Source organism: Diadema antillarum, unplaced genomic scaffold (assembly GCF_040938485.1).
Source record: "Diadema antillarum isolate AM-2024a unplaced genomic scaffold, OU_Dant_1.0 seq00000347_RagTag, whole genome shotgun sequence".
Classification (NCBI taxonomy): Eukaryota; Metazoa; Echinodermata; class Echinoidea; order Diadematoida; family Diadematidae; genus Diadema; species Diadema antillarum.
Genome location: NW_027271357.1, coordinates 100,376 through 122,004, shown reverse-complemented (window position 1 = coordinate 122,004; position 21,629 = coordinate 100,376). Strand labels below are relative to the sequence as shown.

Genomic DNA, 21,629 nt, shown 5'->3' with positions numbered 1-21,629 from the left:
ATCCATGCCCAACATCATGGAGTAAGCTGGGCTTCTTATAGATGTGCAGAGGCACTCTTTTGTATGCCATCTAGCACCATGAGCTCATTTTAAAGTTCTTGAAATATTCTTTTCAAGAGCAGAAGTAATAACCTTACACTAGTTAAGTGTAAGCTTAATAATCAAATTTACACAAGAAAAAGAAAAAAAAAATGTATAACCTCATTTCAAAGAAAGGCTAAAGCAAAAGCCCCAAAGCTTCAATGATTATCCAAAGCCCTTCCTCCATCAAGATGGCATCGACAGCTTCCGTGCAGTCCTGGCTAGGCCAGGAGCTTGAGACCCGGGGCGTCGATGCAGTCGTCTACACCCGCTACATCCTTAGCATCTTCCAGCAGGACAGCTTTGACTTGGAGCAGGATCCAGAGTTGATGGCTAGCCAGTCCTCCCTCCCCTCAGCCCGGCCTCACACCCACTACCACCCCAAGGGGAGCATGGGCCACGTTGGTGGCAGCAGTGGTAGCAACAGCAGCAATCACCGTCACCAGGCAACATCCACCAAGCGGGAAAAGGGTAAAGGTAGAGGGAAGGCAAGGAACCACATCCGATGGCAGAGTCCAGAGGATCTGAGAAAAGATGCTGTGGTGAAGTGCCTCCAGTCTGTCACTGAAAAGGTACGTAATGTAGACCAACTATTCTGGAAAGGAAAGTTATTGGATCTGTTATGTATGATGTACATGTGATTTGTAATAGTGGCCTAGTAGGAGAATATAAAGCTCTGTCCATATTGCCTCTCTCTGAGTGCCAAACTTCATTCAAAATGATCCCTAAGTTTCAAAACTTCTCTTGTATATTCTGAACTGATATCCAAGTTTTTGTATGATGTATGTGCCATGATACATTGAAGATTACTGTGTATGCCATATAGTCTGTGGCTTTTTAAACTTAAACCAAACTAAGGCAAACTGACCAGAATTGTAGTATTTCATAAGTGAAAAATTGAGCAAAGAAAATGGGACTTCATCGGGATACAAGCCCGAGACCTCCAGATGATAGCCTGGTGCTCTCCCGACTGAGCTATAAAAAACATTTTTAACTTGTGAATTTCACAAGTTTGTCAGCATATGCAAAATTAACAACTCACAATGTATTTATTGCCTTTGGAAACAGAAACATGATAAAAGTCATCTTCAAGACAGGGAATTGGTTACTATTCTCTGAAATGGGATCTTTTTCATTCTCTCTCTGTGGTTCTCGATTGCAGGGTCAATCACTTGTGAATCGTCTTTTAAGTCTCAATTTGGAAAGTTGGTGTGGGGACAATAACAGTTGTTCCTAGGTATTACCATTGTGTTTTGAGATGGGTAGGTTCCCAAATTTGGTAAAACTGCTTTTACCACATAAAGAGTGGAAGAAATACTGCAGAGTATTGAACCTGTCATTATATACTGTATATCATATCATGCTTGTTTTACTCTAATCCAGACTTCAGAATTATATGTCAGGAAAGTCTAGAGTCTACTCTAGGTTTTGCAAGCCAGCTGTGGTAGTGCCCCTACATGTACGGTCACACCATCATGGCTACTTTGTACGTGAGCCAAGCACCCACCCGGCTCTAGTTTCATACTTCTATTCATGATGCACAAAATGGAAGCACTTTTAGCAAAGACAAATGAATGGAAAAACAAGATGTGTCTCTTATCCCTGACTCTGAAGTAGACAGTCCTGTGCACTTTACTGCATGTCAAACATGTTGAGATGAAAGCTTTATGCCCATTTACATTTTTTCTGCATGCCAAAATTACAAGAAACCTGTAAAGTGCATAAAGAAAGTTAATTCCATTTCTGTAGTGGTACAGAACCATGGCTTTCTGTTTTGGTATTGGAGAGACCTACAAATGTAGCAATACAAGGAAAATGCAGTAATTAATGCAAACTTGCAGATTTTTTGCTTTTGTTTTGTTTTGCTTTTGGATGTTGTGTATCTGTTCTGTAATTTTACAAAATGAAACAAAAGTTTTTAATTCTAATCTTTAAATGTGATATCTGAATTGAGTGCATTTGTGCTGTGATTTTATTACTACAAACCTCTCATGCTGGACAAGTGTGAAGGGAAGATTATACACTCATCAGACATGAACATTTACCAATTCTGTTAATACATAATGTGTACATTATTTCAATGAAGATTACTCTCATGTACGGTATGGTGGCTGTAAGAGGTATACAGTATTCACAGCAAGCCTTGGCTTTTATTATTTGTAGGGCAAGGCCACTTTGGCCTTGGACTGCAAAGAAAGCCATAGACCAAACAAAGCAGACAGTGTGAGCATCACAGTCCAGCATGTAATGACATGTTTGACAATAAAACTACCCATGACCCTTTCATCCCCTGATTTGTTTTTCCTTTTTTTTTTCTTTTTGAAGAGAGGTAGGTCCAAGGACTAAACTTGTGGAACACCCTGTTACCATTTGATTAGTTGGGCATCTTTGGGCAGTAAAGAAGCAAAATAGCGAAAATTATTTCACAGGAACTCACAGATTCATTGCTATCGAAATGTTGGCTATGGCACCTTACTACCAGGACCTGCATCTGTAATGAGATTGATGTTACTATTTCAGTGTTGGAAAGTAGTCTATCTCAGTGAAAACACTATTTATCAATTCTTGTACCTTATTGATTACCCTTCCAATGCTTAATAAACTTTATTCAGTGTATTAAACATAAAGCACCATGTTGTGGGACATCTACATCATTAGATCTGTACATAGGGCGACAAAGACAATTTGAGTAAAAGAAGTTGACATTGTACTTCTGAAACTGAATGAATCATAACCAAACATTCTTTTCCTTCCACAAGGATATGCGTAATAGGATAACACTTTTTTCCCCCAAGGTGTGTGTGTGCAGCATTTTCATCATGTGTTTTTGGATAATACAACATTTTATGAAACTGAAGTCTGGTACAGTAGATCCCCTTTGCATTGGTGTTAGAAAGTTATCACTTGTCACAATGTTTATCCCTATACTGGAATTTTGCTGTGTGAAAAGGAAAGGGAAATATTGCATTACAAGTGCGGCACACACACACACACACACACACACACACACACACACACATACACACACACACACACACACACACACACACACACACACACACACACACACACACAAGCACAAATACAGAGTTTGACATATTTCATGTATTATACTAGAAACTGCAACAGAGCTTTACCTTCTTCTTCTTATCCAGTACATTTGTACACTGCATAGTGTGTTTCTTTGTGCAGTTTTGTGCCCTTGGAATCTATAAAAACGGTAATTGTTCATCTGTTTTACAGAAATTTATTCATTTATTAGATTGCATTTTGTCACTTGGTTTATTTGGTACAGATTCACATGATGGTGAAAGGATATTTGCAGATTTACAGAGAGAAAAAGCAATGATTTATGATGATGCAAATTGAAAGAGTTAAGGCCAAGTAAAAAAAGAAAGTAGTTTCTCGTCCGGGTTTTTTGAGCAAGGCGATGAGGGAGGTCCTTACTATTTGATATCTTACTATTTTTTCGAGGATTGTCAAAATGAAAGTAATATGTGTTTATATGTGTGATATAAACCACTTATCATTTGAGTGATGCACAATTTAATACCAAATCTGCGTATATTGCTGTTTATGCATGACAAGTATACCAATTTAACTGCACTGTGACTGTATTCATTCAGTCATATCAATGGTGTGGAAAAAAAACATGTTTTTTAAACATAAAATATACACATTTATGCATCACTTGTTGAACCTATGAATCCAACCATTACCTCGGGAAATGCATAGCATTATTTTTGCCTTTCATCACAACACAAACTTACTGAGTTAGATCTTTTCTCATATGAAAACTTACAGCTGTATTCGCTCAAGAATTTAAAATGCCGCAGACAGTACTGCCAATTGTCAACCCTGTGAAACAACCACCTGATTTCCTTTTTACTGAAAGACAGAATACGAACCAGTTGAATACTATATTCACTATTTAAAGCCGTTCGCTGTGCACACGTGCGCTTGAGATCTGTTCTCTCCATCACTCCACGATTTTTTTTTCGAGCTCCAGAACGCATGCTATGCTGGCTGGCTGGTCTTCTCTCCTACAGGGAAACCCCGTTATAACGAGTTTGGTTATAACGAGGAACCGCTTATAACGAGGTGATCGCGTCGGTCCCGTTTTCCTTTGCGTGTAATGGCAGAACGAATCGGTTATAACGTGTTCGGTTATAACGAGATTCCGGTTATAACGAGGACAATTCGGTAAATCATGATAGAGAAAAACATAAGCAATTTGATCGGATATAACGAGGTTCCATTTCTTGACCAAATTGCCGCTTTCAAACACGCGACAAATGAAACATTGGAAACCGAAATCTCGCTATCCACGTCTTTTCTCGTTTTGCAGAGAACCGTTCCTTCCATGTTTTCTTCTTAATCACACGATAAGACACAGGAACACCTTCCGATGTTCCTACTAATTATTAAACATAATCATTCGGTTTTTCTTTTTCGCGAGAAACGCGTGCGTGATATGATGTCAGACCACAGCGCAACGAGAAAAAAATAGATAACGCATTCAAAAACTTTTCATGTAGCGACAATAAAATTTGACCAAAAATGGACAATTGGAATGCGTGTGCAACTCATCATTATATCCTTTCCAATTTTAGTTCCGACTTCCAGTTCTTTTGCTGGTTTTGAGCAAATATGAGTTTGGATGATTAAAGCCGAAATAATAAAATCATCGCCCCGATCCCGCCGAGTGACAGTAGCGTTAAAATAGTTGAGTAACGCATGTTAACCTATACTTAATCGATGTTCAGAAAAAGAAGCAAACGCATTTATTAGTTTGAACAGATCTGGATTTGTTCATTATCATTTAACAAATGATAATTTAGATATGAGTGTGTATGATCAAAGCAGAAATGGTGGAATCATCGCGATCCTGCCAGGTGACAGTAGAGTAAAAATAGTTGAATAACGCATGTTAACCTACTTAATCGGTGATCGGAAAAAGAAACAAATGCATGTATTAGTTTGAATAGATCTGGATGTGTTCATTATCATTTAACGAATGATAATTTAAATATGAGTGTGTATGATTAAAGCCGAAATAATGAGTGAAATCATCGCGATCTCGCCGGGTGACAGTAGCGTAAAAATTGTTGAATAACGCATGTTAACCTACTTAATCGGTGCTCGGAAATAGAAACAAACGCATTCAACAGTTCAAGAACGGATGTACAAAACGCGAAGAGATTTTCGGAAGAAAATAAAGAACGCATTTTTAATCCCTTCGAGCGCAACGATCATACATTGTACATGTATAAAATTACAGCCAAATGATTCATGAAATTATCGAATTCCCGCTGGGCACCAACAGCGTAAAATACCTCGCAAGTTAGCGGTAAACAACGCACGTATTTACTCTGAAATCATCGCGATCTCGCCAGGTGACAGTAGCGTAAAACAAAGTTGAATGACGCATGTTAACCTTAATCAGAAAAAGAAACAAACGCATTTATTAGTTTGAATAGATCTGGTACAGATTTGCGTAAACAGGATAAGCAACCTCCCACATTCAATCCTGTCACATATTTTCAAGAACGGTCGTACAAAACGCGAAGAGATTTTCGGAAGAAAATAAAGAACGCATTTTTAATCCATTTGGGCGCAACGCTCATACAGGTGTACATTGTACATGTGTACAAGATTACAGCCTAAATGATTCATGAAATCATCGCATTCCCGGTGGGCACCAACAGCGTAAAAATACCTAGCAAGTTACGGTAAACAAGGCCTGTATGTTACTCTACATATATTTGCCCCCATATTTGCGCTGGTGTTTAGAAAAAGCTTAACAAACAAGAATTACAATAAAGAATTAACTTATCATTTCAGCCTCTATTTCTTCGTTTAATTCACAAATAATCTCCCTTTATTCTCTCAATAATAACGCTCAATAATTGTGTAATAACAACGCAAAGGATATGTTTAAGTTTCATTGATGGGTGTACGACGTCATGCTTATGTTTTTTTTATTTTTAATGAGTATGGTTATAACGAGGTACCGGTTATAACGAGGTACCGGTTATAACGAGGTAATATCGCCAGTCCCACGGATCTCGTTATAACGGGGTTTGTGGTTACATTGCGCAATCAATCTAGCAGCACATGAAGCGGGCAACAGCACGAGAGAAATGTACCGAAGGTGCTCAACGTCCTGTCAACATCACGACGTACCGAGTGCGCTGTACATCACAACAGCCCAGGCCCGCCCATCCAACGACAGTTCAACTGCTTTGTGGGTCATTCCTTCTTGCCGAGCTTGCAGTGTGAAATGCATGCGTTATTACATACGCACTACAGAAACTACAGCTGTACTACAGCTAAGTAGAGGACGCAAGGCGTAATTAGAAATAAGACATCACGATTGGTAGGTGAATTGTTGATTTTTTTTTTCGGCGGCCGAAAAAATAGTAAATATCAAACAAGTCGATGCGGCAACTGAAAATCGATGCGGGCGGGGAGCGGGCTGGGACGGAAATTATGAATTTCTTGGTATTTTCAGCGCCATTTTGAAAATAGTAAATAGTAAAAAAATCGATGCGGCGGCCAAAATCGATGCGCGCGAGGACGAGAAACTGGTTTCTTTTTTTACTTGGCCTAATCCAGAATGACTAAGACTCTATTCCTCAACTGTCACCTACTGGATGATTTCACAGACTTTCAACATTTCCTGTTTTATTTTGTTTTGTTTTGTTTTGCTTTACTAAATTTCTAACTGAAGTATGAATTTGACACATTTGCCTCTTTTCAGGGAGTCCCATTTGTTATTGTTCTTCTAGTCAGTTCTTTTGCACATTTAGTACATTGTAATTCAGAAAACAAAGGCTTTAACATATTAAGATTATAATGCTTAAATCAGGAAGAAAGGAAAAGTTTAAATTGTTTATATGCAGCATGCAACACTGCATTTGTACAAGTTTGTAGGCCTACATAAATGCCCATTACAGTCTCTACAGTGTATTGACCTTTGCAAGTGACTTTCTGTATTTGGGTGATTCAGCAATTTGCTGGGTCCTACGTGTATGCCAATTGCACACTATCAGAGTCAGTCATATAGCCTTTAATCTGTGTGCAGTGTACAAGAAAAGCTAATTCTCAAATTTCCTTCTACTAGTGAGAAGATGAGGTCAGCTGAAGATACCTGTTGGTTGGCTGGCCTAAAACCAGTTGGGTCTTACCCTTTCATATGTAGGCCTCATACTACTGTGTTGATGCAGAGTCTCACATTTCACAACTTGTCAGTAGAGTGTAAGCACTACTGGTTGAGGTGGGGATTCATGTTTTGAACATTCCTTAGTGAGATAATGAGAAACATCTTAAGAAATATGAAAGGGCATGTAATTTTAAGAAGGATTCAACATTTATTTGATGAAAATTGGTTTTCAAATGGCTGAGATATCCCAAAAAATGATAATTATACATGTGTGTAAAAGGCAACAGGCCATGCCTTTTATTAGGATCTCTTTGTTTCACCTTGTTTTTGGATATCTCAGCCATTTCAAAGCCGATTTTCATCAAATAAACTTTCGATACCCCTTAGAATTGCATGCTCTTTGACATCTCAAAGAGTGGTTTCTGAATATCTCGCAAAACGTTAAAAGCTAAATCCTCACCTCAACCAGATTGATGGACTAACAGAATGGCAGAAATTTCATGAAAATTGGACATCCATTGGATTTTTTCACATTTTAAAGATTTCTGTGTTTTTACACAGTATTATCAGTCATTATGCAAATTAAATGAAAGAGATGGCTTTGGCACTGCCTCAAGAATTTCCTCTTTACTTGAACTCAAATTTGCTCTAAATCTCTTTTGAAAAGACTATTGGTACCAAATAACAACAACAGCAGCAACAACAAAGATTAGACACTTAATCCGTCACATCAAATCATTCTAGAATGGTATTAACTAAGAAATTATAACTTATTACAAGGGGAGTTAAATGCAATTCAACTGTTATAATAATATAAAGTAGATATTTGCAAAAAGAAAGAACAAACAAACCAACAACTTTCTAAAGGATTTCACAAACCAAAGTTTTAAGAATCTACCCAAAGAATCAAGGTGCCCTAACAAAACATCAAGCAGTCCAGGCTAAAATCCTTTTTAATATATGTATGTGTTGTACAGTAGTTTGGTACAGAACATGTCATCACCCTTGAAGAGTTCTCTGCATTTTCTGCATTCATCCAGGTGATAATTTTATTCAATTCATTTTTGTTGTAATGGTTTATTTGTAGTCATGGTGGTTTGAACACTATATTGTAGTACCCAAAGTCATGACCCAGTATGAACCCAATGCTACAACTTTTGTATCTGTGCAGTGGAAAATTGCATTCTAAAACTGAAGGACAACTCAGCATTGACTTTTATACAAATATTGTAACATTAGAGCTCTTTTGATGTGATGCATGCCCAGTTGTATACACTGTACATTGCACATACAGTAAAAGAGTTCATGGGGTATAGTGTTTCAGGGTGATCCATGAGGGTGGATCATGCCACTGCAATGCTCAAATTCTTGTGCAACATCCTCAAAATCCGGCAACATGCTGTACAACATCCTCTAGAATTGGCAACATGCTCCAAATAAAATGTAATCAAACATATGAAAAACATGTTCAGAGCTTGAGAAACATCAAACTATTTTGAAAATTTTTGGTGCAAAATATGAAACAGAATATTGAACATTAGCAGCACAATGGGAGATAAGTTGTGAAATAGAGTGTATTGTGCGCTACACACTCTGATGTGCTCTCCGTGCACATTCAATTTCTGCAATATAATTGTTGAAATCAGGACTTGTAGCATGCTCAAATTTTAAGTTGTGGACCATCTATTTGTTTACCCTGAATTATTGCATAGCTCCAAGGCTCCTTTTATGAAGTATATTTTCATTACAGGGTGCTAATTTAGCTGTACCTATTATTTATATGTACATGTAGTCATTCCCTTATTTTCAAAGTAAATCCTGTATTATACCATACCCCAATGAGAATTAAACAAGGTGATATAGTTTTTACATGTTGTATGAACCATAGTGTCTGACTGGTTGTTTTGTACATTGTAGTATATGATATTTAATACATTGTATGCATTACTGTATACGCTATATATTTCGCAGGGGTTTTATTTTCGGGAATTTCGCGAGTCGGGAGCTATTCGCGAAATTAACAACACATGAAAATATTACCTGCCAAAATGAATCCCTTGCCTTCATGATACGAACATTTCAGTACTAGTATACCATGTCACGACTTACCGAACAGACCATACAAGTACTGGCTAAGCTTGTTTACGCACGTCCGCGTCTACTTACGAATACTGTAGAGAGCCAATCCATTATCGCAAGGGGACCACTCGTCAGAAATCTAGCGCGATGGACTTAACCAAAATGTTGAATTCTAACTTACTAGTTCGCAGAGTTTGGTAAGTTTTTTTCATGCAGTGTATAACTAGTATCATTCTTATTTGCTAGTAAGTTGAAAATTCACACTTTCTTTGCCACTTCATATTTTCTCTGGTCCCCCAATCGCGAATTTAACCACTCGCGAAAATGTGTGACAGCGGTAATTCGCGAAAATTTATGTACGCGAAAATTATAGCGTATACAGTATGCATGCTCACAAAAAAAAAAACCAAACAAACAAGCAAACAAAAAGAAGAAAGCCCTGCATTGCATCACCTTGCCAAGTTTGCAGCAACCACTGGAAAATCTGTCAGGGGTGAGTGCAAGTTCACGGATTAAAAGTTTGAACCTAACCTGTAGCCATTGTAATGTACACCTCTAGGCAGTATTTCATTTTGTACGTCATGGAAGGAATCATGACAGTAGGAAATACATGTAATTGTATGCATGAGTGATACCTGCGTATGAGATTACCTACAAAAACTCTGCAGAACAATACACAGTCTATTTTGCAAACAAGGTCTTTCAAAATGAAGTACAAGCTACAATAGTGTATGTTGTCTCTCCGCTGTGCACTTTTGGTAATGAAATGTACAGGTGTGAACAATTAGATATTGTAGGATAACATGTACAATTATACCTTTGTGCGCTGCGTGTAGAAATGTACAGTACAGTGTAGGTCACATTCATTTTTTTTTTGTCTTTCTTTCTGTCCTTGCCAGTGCGTCAGGCAAGTTACTATTGCAACACTTTATGTTTTCCTACCACCTAGTATCACAACCTTGCATGTGGTTGTATAACATATCATCTTGCCACATATGCCAGATGGCTTGTATTTTGAATGCGCAGTATACAGTAATACTGTATAGATTCATACACTGATGAGAATATCGAAATTGGAATGAAAAATTTGAGTTTAGTGACAAGATATAATGAACACATTGTGTACATCATCAAGCAAAATCGCATTCAGATCACAAAGACAATCTGAGTAAGGTCCTATGCAACAGGTTCAGGTATTTAGCAACTCTTTCCAAATGTGTTCTCAGCAAAGGTTGGAGTCGTGATTACCAGTAAACCTTAGAGAACAACCTTAAATACATACAGTTGTATACTGTATGCTAGCGGCTAAGCCTACATTGTGTGTGTTTTAAAAGAGATGCATGCTACTAAAAGTGGTAGTACAAAGTGTAGATTGGACATTTGTAGCTGCACTGTCTGTGTCAGGAGAAATTACATACTTTACCTAATGTGTACAATGTGTGTTCATAAACTAGCTGGGGTTATCACAAGCTACACACAAATCTGTACCCTTATATTGTTGAGTACGCTAGTGCTCTTTGATCAAAACTCTCATCGATGATGAGCAATGTACATGTATATGTATGAAGAAGCTCATGGTTTAGAATTTTCCTTATCTTCCTCATTAATCATCAATGATTAGGGTACATACATGTAACATGAACATAATTTCTAATTACATGTACAATATGTTCTCAGTAAGATGTGATATTTTGGGTGCTGTTCGTTATTCCGGAGGTTCGCTATTCCGAAGGTTCATTATTCCGAAGGGTCGTTAATCCGAAACACGCAAATTCCCTGTACCTAGAGGTTTGTTAATCCGAAAATGAAAAAGGGTTCGTTAATCCAAAAATTTGTAGCGTTATTCCGAAGGTTCGTTACTCCGAAGATTGGTTAATCCGAAAATGAAATTCGGAACAATGAACCTTCGGGATAACGAATCTAAGGAATAAAGAGCCTTCGGAATAATGAACCTTCGGAATAACGAGGTGTAACCGATTTTTTTTGACACAATTCATAGAATGTAATTTATGCTAAGACATGAGATGTTCATGATTCCTTACGAGTGAATGTGTGTTGATGTTTCGTTATAGGGGAGGATCTCAAAGAAATGACCTTTATAGACCATTTTACCAACAATTGCAAATTTTGTGCATATTTATGTAACTAAAGCTGCTACTGATGACTAGAAACTTTTTCCGAGGTATGCTCGACATAGCAAGAACTAAAAGTGAATGGAAATTTGATTTTTTTTTTTTTTGTATTGAATTTCATTGCATAGGCTATTTGTATACATTGTTAGTGGATGAAATAACTGGTTACTTGGGTTATCGGAAGAAAATCCATCAAATTCAATAGAGTCAGGAAACCAGCATGTTTTGAATATCCAATCATAACACCTTCAGTTACAGCGTACATATCACAACATACTGCTTGCTATCACAATGGTTATTTACATTTATGTGAAATAAGCTATTTTAGTGTGACACGAAGATGCCTCAAGTATTCAGAGGAATTCATAGGAAATTCAGAGATGTTTTTATATTCTATGCCAAACTTTGGGATTATTCTGAGCTTTTGCGGGGCTTGTCCTATTGTGATAACAATTGACATTAGTTTGTGTTATATGTTCAAAATTGGGAAGGCTTGCCAACAGGGCTAGTGTATAGGCCTAAACCAAGGAATTGTGGAGGTGCTTTAGAATCCTTTTGCTTGAAGACAGTACAAAGAGGGAATCAGAATCAAAAAAATCCACAGGAAGGAATCTGTAGCATGGTAATATTTTTATCTATTCTCCAGAAGGTTTTAATAGCCCACAAAATGAAGGCAGCTCACCTATTGAACATGATTTGTGAGAATGTTTGTATGAGATCTATGTCATGCCAAGTTCCCTGTATTTTGCTTTTTCCTCCCTCCCCCCTTCTCAGTCCTGCACATGATATGCCTGTCAACCTAATTAGACCATATATAGGCAGTTCCACCTTGGCTGAGTGTCCCTATATCTTTCTGTGTGTGCCATGCTACTCGCTGGATGCAGGTTTTGTTCTTTTATTCTGTGTGTATGTACTTTACCCTCTCCGATACACATGTCATGGCCCGTGTGCACAGGCATAGCCAACATGCCTCTTGTAAATGCCAGACAAGTGTGGAGGAATTTGTGGTATGCAGCAGCACTGCATCATACACAACTTGGGAGAGGTGCATTGTGAACATCAAACTTGGGAGCTAGTTCCCTCACAATCATCCTGACTAGTGCTAGCAAGGATACGCAATGTCATTATCTCTTCTCAGTTTCACATTTCATTGACAAAAGCTGTGTTTATCAAAGCCAATTGGTCTTTTGAAAACTATTATCAGTACGATACATGATGGCAAACTTTGAGTAATGTCACACAGGCAAATGAAAGTCTAATCTCATTATCACTTGGTGTCACTCTAATCAATGTGGCATGTCTCTACCTGTCAAATATACCCTTGTAAAAAAAAAAAACGAGTAAAAAAAAAAAGAATGACATACTTGAAACTGATTAATGTCAGTTTGCTGCTGTGATATTTTACTGAATTCACATCAGCCTTACACAGCACAAAGTTGTTCATATAAAATGAATCTTTATGTGTAGATCTGGACTGGAGGATGTCAAATGACGACATTATAACTGGGTGTGAAAGGTAACAGTACCCGAGGTTTTGTGTGAAGTGAAGTCCTGGAATTGTCCTCAGGCAGGACAATGAATGCCTCTTGGTGTGGAGACAGCAAAGGTCTTGTGATGCCAGCCCAATGGTATTACCCCAGCCAGCTTTCAGGGGCACAACTGGGTGTCGGAAGAGGCTGAAATGTCTTGGGTTGGGGTGGGTGTTGGCCCCGTGATGGTAGCAATGATGTTTGAGATGACGACAGTCAGTGACGATAATGGCTCCGTAGCTCTGTTTTGGGTCGCGATCAAGATGCTGTGGTAATCTGAGGGAGGGATTTAAGGGGGCGGGAGTGGAAGGTCTGCGAAAGAAACAGAGAGAAAGAGCGACAGTGATGTAAGGAGTTGCTGATGTTTACATGCGTGCGAAACAGATGCTTCCTGTCTTCACATGGCACCTCCATTGGCATTTACAGCGGGTATCATGTTATGCCGAACAGTGGGGCTCACCGTCTTCCCTCTATTTACATCATCTGCTTGGGATAGCTGCATCATAACAGTTCAGCTAGTTCTTCCTTCTTTCTGTAGTTTGCATGTGAAGCATTTCAACCAGCGGCCAGTGGATGTTATATTGCTGGAATAATACCACAGCTGTTGAATCAGACAACATTTCATCAATTCCTGCCTCTGTTGGATTTTTAACTTGTTGCTTTCTACTGTGTGCCATGGTAGGTTAAAGATTGTTTTGACTGCTGCTTGTGGCCAAGTGTAGCCTCAGATGTAGACTTAATATTACCAACAGTAATGCACGTGTGGGCAAATGACTGGAATAAGTATGATTTTACATGATGTATATTATCTTTGATATTAGAGAATCAAAGATTAAATGTTCACACTCTCTGCATTGTACATGTAGCTCTTCAATGTTTCATATGTGTAGGACACAAGAAAATGCATTTGTATCACATTAGATGTACTGACTTGTTTTTCATGAACTTGCACAAGTGCCATACGCAATACAACTGTACAGCAAGTTTCCTGACATACACATGTAGATGATGTTATCCTACATCAAAAATATAGCGATTAATATGCATTCTGTACACAATAGTGAATATCAAAGGCTTAAATTGACCAAAATAGTAAATTGTAAGTACACTTTATGTAGGTCAGTAAACAGCTCAGTGAAATATATGTTGAGGTTACATGTACATGTACATGTAGGACCTACAGTACCTTGCATTATATGTACAAGCAAACATTTATTATTGGATGTACAAATTGTAGGCCTACAATGTACATGCACGTATATTTGTTGGGCATGTGATACATGTACATGTGCTTGTACTATGGTTGTTTGTCACATGTGCATAATTTGCATTTTAAGTCATAAAGTAGATTTAAACTTCCCCTGTGGCTTATGTTTGCCACTGTATAAAGCATGTTTCAATCATTCTGTACCAAAAAATCGATATTTGACAAAAATAATTGAAATTTAGATTAAGTCAGTCCATGTTTGTTTTTGATACACGTAAATGCTCCACAGTATCACCAACTATGGCTTATATATTACAAATGTTACTTTAAGGTTTGATGTGATATACATGAAAATCATTGAAATATTATATAGAAAAGGGCCATTATTGCAAGGAAAAAGTGGAAAAATTGTAACAAATATACAAATTAGGTAATCTATTATTAGTATAATTGTCTTTCTGATTGTGCTACGATGCTGGTTACTGTGTGCTGAATAGTGATCAATGAATTCAAGTAAAGATGCTACACTGTACCTGTAGTTAAAATTGTTCTGTACTGAGAGAAAATGTATTTGCTGGAATTCCACCAATTACTGCTCCATATTTCCTGTACTAATTCAGTCATACATACTAAATGTGCATAATATTGTGCTCACTTCATAGTCTTTTGTGTAGTTTTGAAACTGTTGACAATTTTGTACTTCAAAATACATTTTGTACAGCCATGTGTGTCTCAGATTTGCATGTTCACATTGAAGGCAACTGAGCTGCAGGACTAAAGAAAGGTTAAAAAAATACTACAGACTTCCTTCTTGGGACAGATTTTTACATTTTGATCTAGAAAAATATGGTTAAGGGTTTTTATTGCAATGAATCCTTTTTAACTCTAACCTGACAGAACATGCCTCGTGATAGTGTACAGTACAGAGGTCATTCAAGATGACTCACTTGAAACATTGTAACTTCCAGATTTAATCTCTCCACTGCAGTGAGATTTGATCTGTCTGGAAATAAGTGCTGTGAGCTCTTTTGCACAATGAGCTCATGCTAGTCCAACTTCCCTCTCCTTTTTTTTTTTTTTTTTTTTTTTTTTTTTTGGGGGGGGGGGTTACTGAAATATTAAAGTTCATGCAGAGGTTGGGATAAGACAGTATCAGATAATATAGTGTCTTATCATGTACTTTGATTTATCAGTGTGTTCATGTGATCTGCACTATTCTTTTGAAATTTAAGAATTTACATTACATGGCTCTGTTGTACAAAGTGGTGCTGATTAGAGGCACTATATGTGGGTAAAAGTCAGTAAATTTATGTCTGAGGGTTTACCATTCCTTTGTGTACGTGCACTTTCTGTTTTCCAGGGATTACCAATGGAATGTAGTAAAGTTTTTTTTTTTTTTGGTCTTTTCTGTTTTTTGTTGTTGTTTTTTTAAATAGAGGTACATCACATTGAGATTATTGTCCATACTGTCGATTAGTGTGTCTGTATGATGATTATGCATGAAAATAGTTCAGTTCTCGTGATGTTCCTCATCTTAAAAGATATGATACATGTAACTTGAAGTTTTAAACTTTGATAATTAGTTTGTAGTTTTGAATAGCCTTGTGTAGACACACTTGAAAGTTAGCAATCTGTATTAGTTGATTATTTAAACTACAAAATGTTTCTTGTGATTTATGCTCTATCCACATGCCCTGGGGGTCCCACTTGTAGTTTAGAGGTATAAGGACATGATAATGGATGACATCTACACCGTGTACCTTGGAAGGTGTGTGACTTTACAGCTGGTGTAAAAAAATATTCGTGTACATGGCTTCTTTGAAATACTCTCTCAGATATACATTGTATGCTGGAATCTAATTTCTCAATGAATGACTCAGATGTGTCAGCTCCATTTCCCCACTAAGAGGTTGTTGTTGTTGTTGTTGTTGTTGTTGTTGTTGTTGTTGTTGTTGTTGTTGTTGTTGTTGTTGATGTTGTTTGTAAATGGCTAAATTTGAGAATCACTGTTTTGCAGCATTTACAGAAAAAGTGTTCAGACATCAGTGCTGCTATGAGGTCAAGTCTGAAACACTGCTGGTGTCACCCCAATCATAATGACCCAGTACTCTTCCAAGCCTGACATGATCTTTGATTATCTGGGTTTATCCAAACTAAATTTGATTCCTAGATAATGTAGTGACTAATACATGTAATTGAGGATTATATGTAGTTACTCAGTTAATCTGGCCTACATTATTTGTAGCATCAGACATTTTAAAATCTTGCATATATTCCAATACATTTATGTATTCATATTCACACAATAATAGAAATAGAAACATCACAGATTGTTTTTAACTTCTTGATAAAGAGTGAATCATAGGAGGATTTACACTGCTGCTGATAAACCACAGGTTTTTTTTTTCTCATGTATTGTTTTCCATTTTTTTTTTTTTTTTTTGGGGGGGGGGTCATGAGTTGCTACATGCAGGCAACTGCTGGTTGTGAGGGAAAAACCCTCCTCAAAGGTGAAGTTTAACTTGGCTGTTTTATTCAGGGTTTTTTTTTTTTTTTTTGCTTGTGTAAATGCTCTCTCCCCGGCTCACTATTTTCATTATGGATTTTAGTCATGTCATATCCATCCTTGGTGCATGGAGTCTCCTGCCTACAATGTACCTGCCCATACCACTGATCTATTAAGAATCACACAGATCAGTGGCCTCTGCTCAAAGACAGAGGCAAGTTGGGTGTGCACAGTACACATATATTTACCAAAAAGACTGAATATTAGGGAATATTTGTGTGTGTGTGTGTGTGTGTGTGTGTGTGTGTTTTTGTGTGTGTGTGTGTGTGTGTGTGTGTGTGTTTGTGTGTGTGTGTGTGCACATGCATTTTCTGCCCCTGTAAAACAGAAAGTGTTTGTTTTTGTGATACTGTTAAGGATAATGTAAATGCCCCTAATGATACCCTCTTCTGAACAATGGTTTACAGTTCAATCTTATTCCATGCACAGGAGTGACTTTACAAATGTGATGTGCAATTTCTTATTAGAAAGGCTGACATCCTGTATGTTATAAAATGTATTTTGGAGCACCCTGTATACAGCGTGTGACTATTATGCATAATGTGTGTTTTTGCATAGATTTTAAAGGGGAAGTCCGGACGATTATCAGCCGTTTCGTGTGTAAAGAACAATATTTCATGAACCTATTACCCTTTTTAACGACGAGAAAAGACCATCAGATCTATACATTTACTACATGATTTTTTTTTAAAATAAGGTAATTCTTCATGTTCGAATCCGTCGCGAGCAGCCCTTCGTACTATCTGTCCCAGGATGCATTGCGCGTGACGTATCAGGCGCAGTTTCCTCAGCTGAGAGCACCGCGAGCGAAGCCCAGCTACGCATCGATCTCCCATTGCACTGCTGACTGCGGGCGGTATCTGCATGCCTGCATAGGTGTGCCTTGTCGGTGCTACTGCAGGAGACCGTACACCGATTTAGGAGTGCTGTTGCCAAACGCTGTATTCCTTTATTCAAATAATTTTCGTTATATATCTATATAAAATCTTCAAAGATTAATGTAAAATAGTTGCAATGCTATAAGATTTTCGTTTAAATTGAAATATGTATGTATTATAATACTGCCGTACTTATTAGTGTCCACCCCATCACTTACAATGCATTAGCTGTTGTCGGGCTGTTCAGGCATACATTTACGTCTGCTGCTGCCAAGTGCTATCACAATCCGCGATCGTTTTTTCGACTTCGGAGTGTGAACAATCTGAAATCAGTCTGTCAATGTCAGAATTATTGCCTCTTTTGTTGTCCGAGACTGTTGAAAAGTGTGTCTGACAGTGATAAAATACGACAGTATACATGCAACTTGAACTGCGGAAGAAACGCCAGCGCCAGCTTGGTACCGCCCGCCGCGCCGCTCCGGTAACTACGACCAGCAGCCCAATACACACAGCGTAATGGGGCTGCGTGTTGTAGCATTCAGGATCATGATAAGGTAGTATCGTGGATAAATATCAATTTAAAATCGAAATATTTCTTCAATTTGAAGACTTACTAGTAAAGTTGAAGTATTGACAACACCCTAACACTTGACACATCGGCATTTTTTTAATGAAGCAATAGATCATGCCGCGTGCATCCGCTGTGTGGTCAGAGACTGTTGAGCGGTACGCTACTACCGCTTGCTTGGCCCGTATCACCGTTGCTCAAGCAGGGCTCCCCCGAGCCAGCTGACGCTCCAAGCAAAAAGCAATGTGAGGATGATACGTCACACTGTCATGTGATCTTTCTCGCCGGCGTACAGAAATCGAACGGTTACGATTCAAAATTAGTGATGCTAAAAAATCGATTGTGGCGAGTTGGGAGGGTCTTTTTCAATGAAACTTAGTCATTATGGTCCTTTATTTATGTAGATTTTGGTTAATTTTTTTCAAAATCGTCCGGACTTCTCCTTTAAGTAAAAGTTGTTGAGCCTTTAAAACCACTTTTTAACATTGAGAGCAGTGATTTAAAAAGATGTTTGAAGAAATCACATTTAATGCACATAGACTAGTTCAGTTGTAACTCAAAACACTCGACTATACAAAAATTTCACAATAAAGCCACAAATATTAGGCGATTTCACTGATTTTCTCAATAACTGTCACAGTGACGGTCAATTTCAGAAATGTTTTTTGCTAAAACTAGTGTTCAAATTTTGTACATATTTAACAATACTTAACATTAATTATACTGATTAATATTTTTATGTTGCAGGTATTTGTCATCCCTAACTCACATTTTAGAACTATGTATTTTGAACCACTAAAGCTGTTTTTTCCCCCATTTGCAAATGTTAGCAAAGGGCTTTAAAGTTTAAGCATTCATTGCAGATTAGTGTTAACACTTTCAAGCCATCTGTTTTATTGTGTTTATTTTTCTTGTGTGTGTGTGTGTGTGTGTGTGTGTGTTTTCTTTCTTTTTTTGAGTGGGGGGTGAGGAATAACTTTATTTGTTATACTTCCCTTTGCATAGTTAGTGGCACTCCTGAAGCAGCTACTGTGTGATTGTGTAGGCCTATACCTGAAGAACATGACCATTTTAATGGAAAATAACACAACTAAAACACAATGTCTTTGTACCATAAACCTGGTCACAGACTCTTCATTTGGGATTGCCATGTAGTTACTTTGTCACTCGTAACTTAGAATGGGCAGACTTCCGGTCATCGTTGGGATTTATAATTTTTTTTAACCATTTATTCATGAAGTTTGTTTCATATCACCATTGTGCATTGTGTCAAGATGCTGGCAACAGTATCATAGAATCAGAAAACACGATGCTGATAATGTGTGCCTTTCATGGCTGACCTTGTGAAAAGCTATTGTGTTTAACATGTTTTCCTATTTGCAGGTAATTGCACTTTTTGTCTGACCCTTTGTTTTGTTTTTGCTTTGAATCATGTTAGTACTCTGCCAAGATGAAGTGATATAAATAGTTTTGATTGTACTGCACTGACTAAAAGTCAGTTACCATTCTTGTGGACTACACAATGTGAACTGATTTACCAATGCTAAGCTAGCCTGAAAATCCTTTATGCTCTGATATGTAATAGACAATGTGACATGCTATAAATAGAGAATCAATGGCCTTCAGTAGAGAATGAACACAAAAATGACAATTAGGGGTTTAGTATTTTAGGTATGTGCAACTCCTTGCTTGTGTATATTTTTTTAGACTGTGATTGGAAAGCATGAATTTGACTTCTGAGGACCTATTGCTCATGTCTCTCAGTTGTATAGCCTTTGTACACTGTAGATAAATCATTCCAAGCACATAGAGATAATGATCAAAGAACTACTAACGGCAGCTTGTGCTCTATCGTTCTCTGGATGCTACTCAATGTCCATGCGTTCACTCATGTTTTAGTGTGTGATATATAGTGGATTGCCAATTACACTATCACATTTCTGTCTTGAAATGCAGACAAAACAATTCAAGATGAAGCAACCAGTGCCAGAATATTGGCCATGAACATGTTTCAACTGCGTACCCTCAACCGCTGGTACTTCCGCCTAAATTACCACTAAAATCAGCAGCTGTCTTTCTCAGTCACATTTGTCATAACCTGAAATTGTGTTTGAGGCTGACATTTCAAGTCCCAACATAGTGCCAATGTCATTGAGAACAAAGAGCCCTGATGACCCTGATAAATCCCAGCCTGAATCAACTTCATGGTTAGTCTTAATCATGAGTAGCCAAATGACACTGAAGCACATTACACAAACAATACATTTGAACCTAAACTTTGGTCACTGCACTTTAATGTCTTTTGGTGCAGTCATTCTTCCATTTTTCAGTGACAGTGCAAATTTTGAGGAATGTTACGCTTGACATTGACAGCTAACTTTTTCCTCTTTTTTTTGTCAGTTAGTACAAGTTGTGTCAAGTTTGTGGGAGTTTGTGGTCAAGTCATTGCTAGGCGTCGTGTGGCAAACAGACTACAAAGTGGATATGACTCATTGAGTACACGTGGAAGAAACGTTGTTAGCTGAATAACAGCACGTGGAACTCATGATGTATGAATCTACCATGCCCTCTACTCTGGGTAACTTGCTGTATTCCCATTCATATGTCACTATGATCTCTTATTAGTTTATGTACAGTACAGGGACTGTGCTGCTACAGGTCTACATGCAATGATAGTTTTTACTTTTCACACTACACTTTATTACATTTCTTCTTATTCAATGTAGCAACAGTGTAGTCCTTTTCTAGCTTACAACTTAGTTTTGTCGGTCACTATTAACCCACTGTGGGAAATGCGTGTTGTAGCAAAATCAAACTGTCCTCAACGGGTTAAAGTACATCATGTATATTGAAGATCTCCTGTGGGGGGGGGGGGGGGGGGGGGGGGGGGGGGGGTTGTAAGTGTACAGATCGTAGCTTTATGCAATTTGACTTACAGTCAGTAAGCCCTAATTACTTATCTTCCTACATGTACTTTGATAATGCAATGTACCTTTAAAATGTACATTCTTTTTTTGCTGCAACAATGTTACCTTGAAGTTCATGAACTCAAGGAAATGTCAGATGACTCATATTCAGAAGTTATCTACATGTACATTCATTGAAAGCACTGAAGTAATGCACACAGCTCTAGATTTCCCTGATTTGATAGTGGGACAGGGAAGTGAGTATATTTCTCTGAGGGAAAGATATTCAATTGCTTATAGAAAAGAAAACAATCATATCTTAATTTCTCCAAGAGATGTCTGCATTTGAGTTAGATATGTAAATCACATTCACTTGTACTTCAGATGTGGTGGGGAAAAAAAATAATAAGAAAATTGGGTCCAGTTTTTCCTCTTATTGTATGCCTGTGTAAAGTGATTACATACACGTGTCACTTTGATATCTGAGGTATTCAAGTACTTCAGTCTTAAGATAAGTG

At 37.7% G+C, this 21,629-nt stretch overlaps 1 protein-coding gene across 2 annotated transcripts in view; it reads left to right on the top strand.

Moving 5' to 3' along the window:
• Nucleotides 1–206: 206 nt before the first annotated feature.
• Nucleotides 207–21,629, top strand: part of LOC139730981 (uncharacterized) — a 41,146-nt gene continuing 19,723 nt past the window's right edge. The window contains exon 1 of one of the 2 annotated variants that reach the window (XM_071641860.1): nucleotides 207–653. In XM_071641860.1, coding sequence (XP_071497961.1) covers nucleotides 243–653 — 411 coding nt within the window. In that variant the 5' untranslated portion in view covers nucleotides 207–242. Of the gene's footprint in view, nucleotides 654–13,395; nucleotides 13,665–21,629 lie in introns of those variants that run through there. The other variant, XM_071641861.1, reaches the window with a different exon arrangement.